General features: G+C 33.8%; 2 protein-coding genes across 2 annotated transcripts; both read right to left on the bottom strand.

The window, feature by feature from the left end:
- Nucleotides 1–205: 205 nt before the first annotated feature.
- LOC120161140 (transmembrane protein 205-like) lies at nt 206–1,495 on the bottom strand. The gene is made up of 3 exons (XM_039171403.1): nt 1,213–1,495; nt 902–1,121; nt 206–460 (listed from the first exon to the last, which is right to left on the bottom strand). The coding sequence occupies exons 1-3, from the start codon at nt 1,416–1,418 to the stop codon at nt 245–247; spliced, it is 642 nt and encodes a 213-aa protein (XP_039027334.1). The 5' UTR covers nt 1,419–1,495; the 3' UTR covers nt 206–244.
- A 4,239-nt stretch (nt 1,496–5,734) lies between these two features.
- Nucleotides 5,735–7,990, bottom strand: LOC120161050. The gene is made up of 3 exons (XM_039171353.1): nt 7,825–7,990; nt 7,304–7,719; nt 5,735–7,131 (listed from the first exon to the last, which is right to left on the bottom strand). Exons 1-3 carry the CDS (start codon nt 7,888–7,890, stop codon nt 5,898–5,900), a joined length of 1,716 nt encoding a protein of 571 aa, XP_039027284.1. The 5' UTR covers nt 7,891–7,990; the 3' UTR covers nt 5,735–5,897.
- Between the last annotated feature and the right edge of the window lie 6,916 nt (nt 7,991–14,906).

The raw sequence follows: 14,906 nt of genomic DNA, 5'->3' as shown, positions 1-14,906 counted from the left end.
ATGCTTCATAAGTATATAATCTGCAGCAGAACAGCAGGAAAGGGTTCCATTGCATTGCTCTAAAGAAACACTGTCACACGAATGATTAGCCAAATTGGCTTATTAATTTCCAGAGAGCTAACGATTCAAACTCGTTTTCTGGACGTGTATTTCGATTTAACATAGTTCTGGAAGGAACACAAGAAAAACACGCAAGTATCCGGTGAAGTGGGATTTTCCATGCCATGTGGAAATGAAATGCAGGCTACAGATTGAGCTTACCGGCTAAGTACCATGAGTGCATAGCCACACAGCCAAAGGACATAAGGTTGGCAAGCGAAGATAAGCCATGAATCATTCCGAATCTCTTGTTCACGGCTGCAAGCCTTGGATTAGTCTTGGCAGCTTCCTCATTCTTTGATCCTCCCACTTCATCACCAATATTCTGTTCTCTCTCCACTTGGTGTCTCAGCTTCATCATCTGCATTATCATATTCACACCAGATATCAACTCGGGACTATACTCATAAATGCAGAGCATTCAGTCCACGGATGGACCGTGGGAGCGTCTGCTGATAATCTATTTTTGCTCCCAAGAATTTATTTATTTTATATTTTCTATTAATAATCTGTTTTTGCCTCACTAAACTTTTATATCCCCTCTTACAATTTTAAAAGTTCAACCCTTAACATAAAATCACGTAGCTGATTCTATCCACTAAAAACCAAACTAATTTACTTTCATGGTTGCTTAGAGATCATATACCAAGACAAAAAAAAATCTTATGCAATTAACTCTAGCATCCAATCAATTGAATTTTTCATAATGGACAAAATTTCAGAGATGTTCATTTGTTAACATAAGAGCAAAGGATTCGAATTTCTATGATCTACGGGAAATGGACAAGCTAAAGGAAATTACCTCAAGGGTCATGGGAGTAAAAACGAACAAATTTATGAGACTAAAAGAAAAAGCAGAGACTAAAAAGCCAAGCTGGTACTTCTCCGCAGTGGTGGCCGACTTCCACGGATGCGTGTAACCAAACGCAGCCGCCGCTATGGCACAACAAACGCCAACCAACGAGAAATAAGCCGGGAACATCTTGCTTTGTAGATTACCAAATTGATGCCTCGGCAGATGTCTAAGTAAAATTAAAGCAAAGACCAGATTAATTAAATCTTGGAACAATTAATACGGGATCAATCAAGGAGTGAAAATAAGACAAGACGTACTTGAACATGATGGTACCGCCGATGAAAATGACCCAGAGGGAGACACCCCATGCGGTTGCGAAGCAGAGGAGATGAGCTAGCTTGATGGAAGTAGAGAGGAGGGGTGAAATTGAGCCGTCGGAATTAGATCCAAAGGCCTCCGGCGAGAATAGCACTCCGACGGATAAGAAAGCCACCGCCGTGGAGAACCGTGTAATCCAAGCCATGTCCCGATTTTACTAGAATGTGCAGTGAAGAAAAATGGTTGGGGGTTTCTGTTCTGAGATGTGGGATTGAAGGGCAAAATGTCAACTTATAGACCTTCCATGGTTGTAGTTGGTGGAGTTGACTTCTTTAAATTAAGGTTAATTAAATGTATGACATGCTCATAGATTGTTGGTCATTATGTGAAATGTTTGAATAATTACACATTTAGTTAGAATGTTACATCAAATATTCAGACTTTATTATAATTTACATAATTATAATAAAAATATAAAAAAAATGAAACTTTTCTAATTAGGGGTGTGCATTCGATCGAGTCGGGTCGGGTCAAAAAATTTTGAGTTATTTAAGTTGACGAGTTTTATTTTATAACTCAAACTTTATTTGAAACTTTTTTGAGCTTCTATTTAAATTTAATTATAAATATTTTTCATATTATGATACTATTTGATTCCAAGTTAAATAGTTTTCTATAACCATACACAATACATATATATTTCTTTATATTTTTTTCGTATGTGATATACATATAACAATCAGAGTTGAGGGACTTAGGGGGTGTTCAATCGGTCGGTTTGATTAACCAACCGAACCGAACTACCTAAAATTCATTAACCGAATTTCCCCCCTTTAATTATTAATCAAATCAAATTTTTTTGGTTGGTTAACAAAATTAATCAAAATTTATAAATAAATAATATATATATATATATATATTATATTTTTTATTAATTCGGTCAGTTAATTCGGTTAAAATCGAAATTTAAACACTCCTAACGCTAAGTAATATATAAATGATATATTAAATATATTAAATATTTTATAATTTTGATTAAGTGAGTTAATTAATTGATTTAGAACCGAATTAACTAATCACTGAAGTTTGAAAAAATCATTAATCGTTAACTGACTGAACCTAAAATTAACCGATCGATTAACCCAAAAAAACTTTGATCCGGTCGATTAATTCGGTTAAAACCGAAGTTTGAACTTCTCTAGAGGGACTTGACTCAAACTTGAAAATCAATCCATGAATTACTTGAAAATTTTGAATGATTTGAGTTAGGTAAAGTTATAAAATTATGAATCGAGACAATTCGAGTCGAGTTTTTTCTAATCGAATCAAGTCAAAAAAATCTATTTTTCAAGTCGAATTTTGTTTATCTCTACTGTACATACTGTTTTAACATTTTCTCAAATAATCAAAATGAAAAGTTTTAATAACTCATTGCCTAACTACTATAAAAATTACAAATTTTATTAGTTTGTAAAAAAAATTATAAAAAATCGCAATTACACGTAATTTGATCGTATTTTCTCAAATAATTAAAATGATAAATCTTTTAATTTTTAGTAATTACGATAGAAAGTTAGAGAAATTATAAAAATAATCATAGACTTTTAACAATTTTCATAAATACGTAAAATATTGTAGAAATTATAGAAAAGAATTAAAAAAAATTGTAATGCTTTCTGTAAATACGTATAATGCTATTTTATTTCCTTCCAGAACCAAAAATAAAATTTTTTTCTAACTTTATATATAATCATTATAAAATTTATATAAGTTATAGAATTTGTCAAAAAATTTAACGATTTATATAAATAATTGCTTAAAAAAGTTGGAACAAGTTGACAAACTTTGTAATAATTTTTATAATTATGCATAATTTGACCTCATTTTTTCTAATAACCAAAATGAAAAAAAAATCTTATACTCAATTTTTAAACTTTTTGAAAAGTTGATTTAAAACATATTTTTGTTTCAAAATATATTTTTAACGGTAAATTTTAAAAGATATTTTTACTGGAGAATTAAGATAGGGAGAAATTATTCTATAGACCCTATTGAGACGTCATCTATAATTCCTGTTAATTAAAAAAATCCATATCATGTATTAATATTGTACTTTCCAAATCATCATCTTCTCCAATAATACATAAAAATTGGTTATAAGAAAAATAATGGAAAGTAAGACTGTAAATTGATTCTGATATCAAAGTAAAAAAAGGACGAATTAATAAGGACTCTTAATAACCTAAATCTCAAACAAAATCTTTAAATGAAAAAAATGAAGAAAATTTCTGCAGTTAATAAAATTGTTAGTCAATTCATTCTCCCTCTCCATATTTATTATTTTCGTCATTTCTATTATTTTTACATATAATAACCACAGTCCACATAACAGGAGATGAAACCAAGTCCGTCCATTAGCAGTTGTTTCTATGATGCTAAGATGAAATCAAGTGCCCCTTTTTGGTGGCTTTCTTCTTCGAACTATCTGTGGTGTTGGTAGTGTAATTTGTGAGATTAGATGATTTGGGTTTGAGAAGATGATTATATTATTGCTATATTTCGGGGTTTGTAATGTAATTCAAAGGTATTAAAAGGTTTGAGATTTCAGACTTGTCAAATCATCAGAGCACAAAGAGTTGATCTTCAAACAAAGATTTTTCTTTGTTTGAAAGAGAAAGACTGATGTTTTCTTTTGTATTGTTATGGTTTTTGTCATTCGGAGGTTTCGTTTGAGATTTTAAGTTATTAAAAGTCTCTATTAATTTGTTTTTTAAATTTTTATTTTAACATCAGAATTAGCTTACTGTTCTTTGTACTACTATTTTTCTTATAATCAGTTTCGCTATGTATTATCGAAGAAGATGATGTATGGAAAGTATAATATTAATATATGAATGACATGGAAAATAAATTAATGATATGGATTATTTTCATTAATAGGGATCATAAATGACGTGGTGAAAAGGATTCGTAGAATAATTTCTCTTAGATTAAGGTAATTAGGAAAGTTAGTAAGGATCTCATAGTCAATCTCATAGAAATGAATTTTACATATAGTATCATAATTGATTTAATTTCCATACTTACATGTTACATCAATCCCTAGAGTATCAGAACATGTAAATGTTAACTGAAATGGATCAAATAAAACTATATATGTACTCAGATAATGTGGGATATCTGAATAATCACTCACCCTATATAGTTACTAATCAAATAATAAATCCCGAGTGTTTGTAATGTTTCATCAAGTCAGATATTCCTGAACAATGGCTCGTGTTGTGCATATGAGATAGTCCTACTTCACCCGCAGTAGAGCTCGTTTCAGTTTCTCTTGTTGCCATCTCTTTTGTAAAAGTCACGAGGCTTCTCATCGATAACAAATACAGGGTCTGCCGGAAGCAGATTTGGCTTCTCATTTCCTTTATTCGGAAATGTTATCTTCTTCGTTTCTTTCTTTTACCTTGGCTTCACATCAATGGTTAATATTTCTGATTCCTGAACTTCCGCCTGTATGATCTCAAACTAAGGATTGAATTTCAAGCATTAGAAATAAAGTAACGATGCCATGACTACTAAAATGCAAAGACAACCACTTAATCAATGCCAAGGGTACCGAAGTTCAAGCATTAAAGAATAAACTCATTCAGCCGTCGTAACATTTGAAAACACTTTTGTTTCTTTCTTTTTCCCATCTCAAGTTCAAAGAAAATGCATGTTTTGACTATCAACTTGCATATAATCATACCCCGAGGCATTGGATAGTATTTATATAATTTACGCTAACAATAGGTAAAGGCTAAGAGGGGTAATGGATTCTTAAAAATCACATGATTGCACCACATGGGGTATGGGTTAAGGTTAGATTAGCTTGTCTGTCACTGACATCATCGTATCTGGCCACCACTTCTCCACTTTCCGATGTTCCCGACATTCAAACACCACCTCACGTGTTCTTTAATTCTTCTCTTAATCACATTCTTTAATCCTCATTCTAACCTCGAAATACTAATTCTACTTTCCTATGCTACATCACAAACACTACTACTAATTCTCTAGTTTTAAGGGCTTTTGGAGCATTGTTCTATAAATACAATATTATTATTATATATAATATGGTGACTTCAAAGATTTGATGCAAAACTTTCCCTTTTCTTCAGCCACAAGAATACAGAAAAGAAAAACGCTTTGGGTGAAACACAAGTATTATATATAATTAATGAAATAAATATGACGGATAAAGTAGATTATTTATGAATTCATACTTTTCCCAGTTTTCAAATCTTAAAGAGAAAGAGATAGATTGGCACCTTCATTTTATTCCCCACTTTCTTGCACCCGAATCAGATTCTGATTTCAATTATTTTAGACTTTATAAAAAAATGCTGAGGTATTTGTTCGTATAATGAATAGTTGGTGCTACGTCATGTGGTTTCACAGATTTCATGGAAATTTTGGAGTGAAAGTGAGGTGTGTTTTGTCATGATGAGAAATATTTGGTTTGGTGATATGCAGAAATGTAGATATTCAATAATGAAAAATACTGTACATGTAGTAGGGATGACAAAATTTTCCGGCAGAGAAAAAATGGATCTTTTCTTTACAAACTGAGAAAATGTACTCTACCGGGAAACATTACGAGAAGCTATTTATAAATGATCCGTCATTTATTTCCAGGCAATATTCAGCAGCTCAGTGCCTCATAATTCACTGAAATTGGACGATTAAACCCGACTTGTGATAGCAGGTTCCCAGCTGCAGCAAGATCCCTGCAAAATACACCTTGAAACGCATTTGAATTGGAAATGCTTGTTGTTGTTTTGTTTTCAATCGAATTAACCGTGTCATTGCAAGCTGAAAAATCTGATGAATTTGTAGAATACTGGGTTTGCTGCACTTGAATTGCAGCCTGTGCAGCTTGTAAAGCAGCCGCAGCTTTCTTCCTTTGTTTTTCAGCCGCTTCTTCATCCATAATAGTAGACATCACGTTCGAATACCCCTTTTGAAGCAATCTGTAAAGAAGCAAAGCCGACATCTTGGCTCTATCTTTAATCGAGTCGAGATCGTGCTCATCGGCCAACTCGCATCTGTCGATGAAGTTGATAGCTTTATCCGGCATGTGCCTTAAACATAACAGCAAATGTGCACGCTCTAATTCAGACCTCGAGCACCCACGTTTCAGACCAATTAATGCATAGTAATCAACATTTGCAGTCTCCCCAGAAGCCACCCTTTGCTTCAATCGTTGAATTTTAGCCGTTAACGCGCAAAGCTTCCCCGGAATCTCCCTGTACCTTACGTTGTGACGCTTCCAGGTAGGACCTGGTAGCTTCCTATCTCGCAAGATGGAATTGTAAAGGAGTTTCAAGTGTTCAAGGTCGTGTAAACAGTCGGGCAAACAATGTATGGTTTCCAAAAGGGAGGCCCTGGTTTCAAGCGCTTGAATGGAAGTAGGGTCCAGAGCATGGGTCTTGTTGCAGTCGGAGATTGACTCGGCTATGCGACCTGCGGCCCTGTAGGCAGTGGCTCGATGCAAGTAACACTCTGCAAGGAAGCCCTGAGGGGCAGGGCGGCGACCATCAACGATCTTGGAGAAATGTCGGATTGCCTCGGAGTGTAGACCAGCATCCAAGGCGGCGATAGCCGCGGTTCGACGGCGGATGAGGAGCTTGATGTGGGATAGAAGGTGGGAAATGTTTTCGGACGGGGAAACAGAGCGGACATTGCGTGGAGGAGTCGTGACAGCAGAGGAGATACCCGATGTGGTGACAATGGCAGGGAGGGAGAAATTGTCATCGGACCAGCAAATGCTTTCACGGCGGAATGCGGCCGAGGCGAGGCGCTTGCCTGTTTGGAGTAGTACCATGGCGTCCTCCATTAAGCCTAGGTGACAACATGCTTGGCCTAGAACCAAGTACCTGATATCAAAATCGTGAATAAAATTACTTAGGTGCGCTTAAGTACCTAATTATTAGAGTATATCCAAAGCATGCCAGTGTTCTGTACTTAACTATTTCATCAAAAACCCAACGGAAAATAAAAACAAAAGACAAGGTATAACCCAAAACACACAAGTGGTTTTTTTTTTACCTCCATTGCCCTTCTTTCTCGCAATTTCTACCCAACCCAGCCATGATTTTCTTCTTCAAGTCCGAGACAGAGAAACACTTGAAAGATGGGTCAAGACCAAATGAGTCAGAGGACAAGTTACTAGAAGCGAGAAGCTCGACTCGCTCCCTTGAAAACTGTTGAGACGAGTTATCCAAGGAAACCGAGCCAGAGTCCTCACTTGACATTTTGAGACTGGGAATGTAATCTTGAAGCATGTCGGCAACTTCCCGGAATCGCCTCAGATAGAGCAGAGATCTCGCTTTGAGTTCCAGAGCGATCTCGAAGCGAGGCGAGAGGGTCAAAGCTGCATCAAGAAGAACGAGGGCAGAAGCGATTCCATTTGGTTCTTGCGTTGAGATAAGGTACCTTGCATCCTTAATGTGCCTATCTACAAGCTGCATATAGATTAAAAAAAGCATGAAATCTCATTTCAGAAAAAAAAAGTGAAGAATAAGATCGAAAGTCTATGGGAAAATAAAAGACGAAGCCTTTTGTTTTACCTTTCTATTGGTAATCCACCAGTGTTTCTTCTGATCGGTTCCGCTCGAACATGGAGAAACAGCCATTGTTGCTTTTTCTTTGCGATAAGCTTGTTGAGGAAGAATCAAAATCAATCGACCATTGCCTCTCGAAGCTTTGACCTTTTCTTCTATTTTCTCGTCCCCTAATAAATATGAAGAAGAGTTTATATATATATATATATATAGCGGAGAAAATAAGATAGTGGGAACAAACAATGGAAACTTAATGCGACAAACAGTGGAATGGAATTCAATATAAAATGGGCTCAATATTTGAATTTGACCCTAAATTAAATATTCTTTTATCAATTTAGTACATAAAAAAATAAAGCTCATTCTTATGTATAAAAAATTATACCATGATGTATTTTGATCCTTGAAACTTCTGAGCTGGAACAGGCAACTTATAAATAATTATCTTTTAAAAAATTCACATCAAATTATTTAATAAAAATAATAGGAAATTTGATCATTGTGAATAAAAAATACATATTTTGAAAAATAGAGTATTTAAAAGGATTAAATTATAGAATTTGACATTTATTAACTTATTTATCCAGTAAATGCATGTCTGACCGGATAAAACCGGTGAATCATCACGGGTTCTCGGGTTCAAATACCTGAGCGAGGGGAAAATATAAAACAAGCCAGTAGCAAGCAAGTTAACCGGGAAAGACCAAAATGCCCTTTCGCTTTTCGAAGATTTGACTTAGTCGAGTTGTTTTTGCTCTTCCAACCTCCCATGAATTGTTATTAAAACATTACGGTCCATATTAGGGTAACTCAATTTGTGACAGACGGAGAGTTGTGGTTAGGGTGTAAATGCTTTCGGACCGAAAATATAATGGATATGAAAATTTTGTTTCTACCCTTTATTTAATTTAATAAACGAATATTAATTAAATAATTTATAAATAATTTATCGAATATTTTATTCATTTATCTTTCCTATGACCTCAAATTGAGAATGAAATGAAAGCTCATTCCTAATAGTGATGTTATTTATTGGCTAGGAATATGGTCAGCCACACTTTTTTTTTTCTTTTGGTTGCTCTCTTGGTTTAAGAGTTTTGTCTTAACTCATTCGAATAGATTTGTGTCGTATATTTAGTTTTGGTGGACGAATATCCCTGCAGACATTTTCTATAAATACAAGAACTCGATCTTAAGACTCACTTAAACGATATTAAACTGCTTACCACTTGAATTAATCCTATTAATCGGTCAACCACACTTTGATTGAGAAAATAAAAGTCTGTCTTCCCATGTCTCTTTTCATTTCATTTAATTCTAATTATTAAATTCATTTATTTATTTTACGAAAATTAAAAAATAGTTTAATTGAATGATACTGTTAAATGTTATAGCTGAACTGCAAATCAACACTTTAGCAATTTATGAATAAAAAATTAGTAAAGATTAGTTGTTCAATAATTATATGTGATAAATATGAGAATTAATTTCTTTAACTTTTATAAAGTATAAAGTTGAAATTCGGAACTAAACCTTTTATTTACTATATTATCTCAATTGGACTCTTTATTTATTCTATTCCTATTACTTGGCAAAAGTTCCCATATAATGCTACAGGGAATGTTTAATTCCCAAATTAAAGTGTTCATCCGATTAATTCCTCAAATGAGATATTTTCTACAGTAAATTTGGGATCTCTCGGCGTCTTCAGGGTTAACCAGATTTTTGGATTATTTATTGGGATCTCTAGGCGTCTTTAATAGAATCCATGAAAAAATTTGGCTTTTTTACACAAATATCACCTTAACATAAATTAATTACTTGTTAAGCACTATTTAAGAATATTTTACGGATCTAGCAAATTTTTAAATACTTTCTATAAATTTAATCATAGTTTGTTAGTATTTTTTTAATTATTTTATTATTTAATTTTATTATTATTTTATTTTTTTGCAGTTATAAAATGGAAAGTGGTCCTTGAATAATTATATTCATATTTCTCGGCTTTTAAACTTTTCTCTCGGCTGTAAATACGCTCTCAACTTGTAAACATTCACATCAATCCTCTAAACTAGAAGAATGTCGTCGCTTCAGTATAGATATCCACGTGTTGAGAGCGTATTTATAGCCGAGAGAAAAGTTTAAAAGCTGAGAAATTCGAATATAATTATTCAATGACCACTTTTCATTTTATAACTGCAAACAAATAAAATAATTAAATAAAAAAATTAAATAATTGTCGCAACCGTCTTTCGGTTGGGCCCCAAAAATTGGGCTTCGACTTGAAAAATGTGGATTGGAGTCGCCACCGATCATTTATTTAAAAATAAATGGGTTGATCGGATACCCTATTTCTTACCTGATCTGCGTCTTACCAGAAATATGTCGGGCTCGGGAGTCGATTACGGTCAAGGAAGGATTAGCACCCTTGAACCGCCCTTTCGGTACTACGTAATTTCCAGTTGTCTTAATTAAGAAAAATGACAAGTTAAATTAAAAGGTAAAGTTTCGATCCTAATTACTTACCCTTGATTGATTTGAAAAAAAAATCGAGAAATGTGTTAGATAAACAAGGTAAAGAAAACAAATAAGATACAAGGGAAAAATAAAATAAATAAGATAAGAAAATAAATAGTAAAGTAATAATTGTATATAGTAATATTTGTAAAAAGGAAAAATATAAATATATATATATATATATATATCAAAGTATTAATAAAATAAATAAGCTATATATGTACACCAAATACTTAAAAATAGAAAAGATACCCTCTCAATTCACCGAAAGTGGGGGCTTTAGTAAGAAATAAGACAAAAAATGGACCCTCTAGGTTAGTCGTATATAATATAATGTTTAATAATAATAATAATAAAGACACAAGGTTTTTTTTTAAAAAAATAATAATAATATAATAATAATGAATAAAAAAAAAGAAAATAATAAAAAATAATATAAATATATAAAATTATAAGATATATTACATAAACAAATAAATAATCAAAAAAAGTAATTAAGAATATATATTTAATAATATGTATATAAAAAACTATTAAAGTATAAAGAATATATACGACTAGATAAAGATAATTACAATATATATATATAGTAATATTAGACTTATAAGTAAAATATTAAGAAATATATATAATAATAATAATAAAATATAGTAAAAAATCAAATGAAAATAATTTAATATATATATATATATATATATACATATAATAATAATAACATGAATAATAAAAATAAATGAATAAAATATCCATATAATAAATAAAGGGACTAATATAGATTTTTAAAAAGCTCTTCCCCTCCTTTAACCGAAAATCAAACCGGTTTTTAAAAATAAGCCTCGGGATAGATCTAGGTTCGAAACTTCGAAACCCCAACCATTTTGGTCATCGGCACAACCCACGTTTTGGGTTATTTGAACCAAATCTCAAGAAAAATAACATGCACATGCAAAAGAAAGAAAAAAGAAAATGCTACCTTTTATTTCCTTTTCGAATCCTTTACAATAGCTTTGCCTTTGTATCTTCCTGTGCTTTTCTCTATGTTTTGTGTCTAAATCGTGTCTTACAATGGTGAGTTACAATGGCTATTTATAGTGCTTGTGGATCCTATCTTTAGGAATTTATATAATAGTATAACTATATCCTATTTTTAGGAGTTTGAATCCTAGCAAAATTTTATCCTATTTTTAGGAGTTTGAATCCTAAAATTCTATCCTATTTTTAGGAGTTTGAATTCTAGTAGGACGAAAAATGTGTGTTGACAGCTGCCCCTCTTTGCCCATAGTCGTGTAACGGGGATAGGGCAAAGATTAAAAGACACACTTTTCGTTCAGTGGAGTTAAAAATTAACTCTGATGTTTCAATAACTCCCTGTCGAATTGAGTTACGGATGACTCCTCCATCGTGAAGTCGAGTTCATCTTGAAATGATATGAAATTAAAGCCGTAGTTCGGAATTTGAATCAGCACGTGGCTTCCCGTTACCCTTCGGTCTTCTTCTCGGTTTAAAGACCTTGGATCGTAATCGAACTCAGAAATCTTCATTGACAGATAGCTTTTTCTTGACTTAAGCTATGCTGTTTGAAAATGGTTGCTTGTCACTAAGGCACGGCTAACCCAGGTCCTCTTCTCGACTTGAAAACCTCGACTGTAACCGGAAAGTAGTGCGATTGATGTGTTATCGAGCTGAATGGAGTCGAACTCGACAATAATCCTTCTTTGAGTTGGATATCCTTCGTCGTGAAGTTGAAATCCAAGTAAGTAGCATTGTTCCAAGTCTAATATCCTCCGTCGTGAAGTTGAAATTGGCTCTGGAACCGGGAAATTATTTGTTGACAACCAGTCGTCCCTTCGTTGTGAAGTTGAACTTGTGTTGTCTCGAGTCCAATATCCTTCGTTGTGAAGTTGAAATTGAATCTGAATGAAATTTTGTTGACAAGCAGCGGTCCCTTCGTCGTGAAGTTGAACTTGCGTTGTCTGGAATCCAATATCCTTCGTTGTGAAATTGAAATTGGCTCTGAGATTGGGAAGTTGTTGTTGACAAGCAGCGGTCCCTTCGTCGTGAAGTTGAACTTGCATTGTATGGAGTCCAATATCCTTCGTTGTGAAGTTGAAATTGGCTCTGAGATTGGGAAGTTGTTGTTGACAAGAAGCGGTCCCTTCGTCGTGAAGTTGAACTTGCATTGTCTGAAGTCCAATATCCTTTGTTGTGAAGTTGAAATTGGCTCTGAAATAAAGAAGTTGTTGTTGACAAGCAGCGGTCCCTTCGTCGTGAAGTTGAACTTGCGTTGTCTGGAGTCCAATATCCTTCGTTGTGAAGTTGAAATTGGCTCTGAAATTGAGAAGTTGTTTGTTGACAACCAGTCGTCCCTTCGTTGTGAAGTTGAACTTGTGTTGTCTCGAGTGCCACGATATCCTCCGTCGTGGAGTTGAAATCGCAGATGGCCCCTTCGTTGTGAAGTTGAGCCTTGACTTGAATATCCTTCGTCGTGAAGTTGAAATCCAAGTATTGTATGTTGCGGGTGGACACAATTCCCTTCGCCGTGAAGTTGAAACTGTAGAGACCCCTTTATTGTGAAGTTTGGCTTCGAGCTAGATATCCTTCGTCGTGAAGTTGAAATCCACTCTCGAGTAAATTGTGTCGCTTTGAGTTCAATATCATTCGCCGCGAAGTTGAAATTGACTCTAGCTAAAACCTGAAAAAGTTATGCATATATGTGATGCTATGGATGCAATGCTCTTAGGTGTGCCTAAAATGCATATGCAACATATGTTATCTTGGGGCTCTGGAGAGAAATCTCGATCTCTAGTTGCCTGTCTGGAATCTTGATTCTTGAATCTTCAAATTTTGATCCCTGATCTTGAATTCTTCAAATGTTCAAATTTGATGTGCACATTCTATTTTTGATTTGAGAAATGCTTCTCGACCATCTCAAGTATGTGCCTGAGCTGAGTGTAACGGTTCAGATGATGCTTCAAAAGAAGTTGTCTTGAAAGAGATAGAATTCGTTTCAAGGGAAATGATCTCAAAGATATCTGTTGTTTCATGAGAAACGGTCTCAAGGGAAACAAAATTATGTTTTAAGGGAAATAAATTTGAAGATTTTGTGTTTCAAGAGTAATTGTCTCAAGGGAGACAAAATTTGTTTTAGGGGAAATAAATTCAAAGATTTTGTTTCAAGGGAAACTGTCTCAAGATAGACGAAAATTGTTTCAAGAGAAACTGTCTCAAGAGAGACAAAACTTAGTTCCAAAAGAAACTGTCTCAAGGGAGACAAAATTTGTTTCAAAGAAAACATATTCAAATATTTTGTTTCAAGGGAAACTGTCTCAAGAGAGACAAAATTTATTTCAAGGGAAACTGTCTCAAGATAGACGAAATTTGTTTCAAGAGAAACTGTCTCAAGAGAGACAAAATTTGTTTCAAGGGAAACTGTCTCAAGAGAGACAAACTCTTCTAGTGAAAACGGTCTCAAGCGAGACAAATCTTGTTTTAAGAAAAACAATCATGAGTGAAATAAATCTTCTTTCGAGTAAAACAGTCCCAAGTGAGACAAAGTCTGTTTTAAAAAAGCAATCTCAAGTGAGATAATCATCTGCATTAAATGAGACTGTCTCAAGCGAGACAGAATTTATATTGGAAATGTCGAATCTGAAAATGAATGTCGATCTTTCTATCTGTTGAGTTGGTTGAAGTGTAGCTTCTTGCTGCTGAGCTAAGCAACCGACATCAATCTGTAAAGGTGCTTTTGAATCGAGTATCCTTCGTCTTGAAGTCGAACTTGACTCTAAAGCTGTAAAAATTATGTACGTGGAAAGAAAATGATAGATATGACGCTCTAAAATGTATGCATAAGATGCATGTAACATGAATTGGTTATATTTTATCTCCTGAAAAAGGTCTGATAATTCGCATTAGGATGTTGAATCCCCAAAGATGCCTCAATATCCAAAAATACCCCAATATTTGATGTTGAATCTTCAAAGATACCCCAAATGTTCCTCATTTCTTGCTTCATCATTGATTCTAAACATGAGCTTTGTGTTTGAGAGTCACATGTCATTTACCAAGATCCACTCTAGAGAGACTGTCTTGTTTGAAAAAAAAAATGTTTTTCTTTCTCTTTTATTTTCAAAGTCATGAAAATATCAATTAAAAGAGTTTCAAAAAATGTTTAATCTCAAGTTTTAAAAATATTGCCCCTATCACGGTTTTACAATTAAGACGAATCATAAAACTAGAGTTCATTGGATATCAAAGAATTAATTATAATGTTAATCCTTCAATAAATTATAGTTATTTGACAACTGCCAAGATCCAAGCTATCTTTGGGAGATAGTCAAGTAAGGAAAGGATAAAAAGTCTCAGGTTATTGTGTTTGGTCAAAGGTTTGGCATTTGATGCTCAAAGGTTTGGCATTTGATGCTCAAAGGTTTGATGGGATAGCCTGCATGCTCCTCTACTGGAAGTGTTCTTCGACTCCCAGTATTCGTGGTCACACTCGGATTGTGCGATGCCTTATCAAGGAATTTGTGTGATCGCCTCAGTTGCACAATTTTTATATTCGAGCCGCC

The sequence above is a fragment of the Hibiscus syriacus genome, unplaced genomic scaffold (genome assembly GCF_006381635.1).
Source record: "Hibiscus syriacus cultivar Baekdansim isolate YM2019G1 unplaced genomic scaffold, ASM638163v2 tig00111398_pilon, whole genome shotgun sequence".
Taxonomy (NCBI): domain Eukaryota; kingdom Viridiplantae; phylum Streptophyta; class Magnoliopsida; order Malvales; family Malvaceae; genus Hibiscus; species Hibiscus syriacus.
This window is presented reverse-complemented; position numbering and strand designations above follow the sequence as displayed.

What these genes read in the sequence shown, in the direction of transcription:
- LOC120161050 (XM_039171353.1), bottom strand. Translation starts at nt 7,890, where the DNA reads ATGGCTGTTTCTCCATGTTCGAGCGGAACCGATCAGAAGAAACACTGG. An exon ending in GGTGGATTACCAATAGAAAG is followed by an intron (nt 7,720 to 7,824) that starts GTAAAACAAAAG and finishes ATCTATATGCAG; the next exon opens with CTTGTAGATAGGCACATTAA. An exon ending in GAGAAAGAAGGGCAATGGAG is followed by an intron (nt 7,132 to 7,303) that starts GTAAAAAAAAAA and finishes TTTTGATATCAG; the next exon opens with GTACTTGGTTCTAGGCCAAG.
- LOC120161140 (XM_039171403.1), bottom strand. Translation starts at nt 1,418, where the DNA reads ATGGCTTGGATTACACGGTTCTCCACGGCGGTGGCTTTCTTATCCGTC. An exon ending in GGCGGTACCATCATGTTCAA is followed by an intron (nt 1,122 to 1,212) that starts GTACGTCTTGTC and finishes AATTTTACTTAG; the next exon opens with ACATCTGCCGAGGCATCAAT. An exon ending in TTACTCCCATGACCCTTGAG is followed by an intron (nt 461 to 901) that starts GTAATTTCCTTT and finishes ATGATAATGCAG; the next exon opens with ATGATGAAGCTGAGACACCA.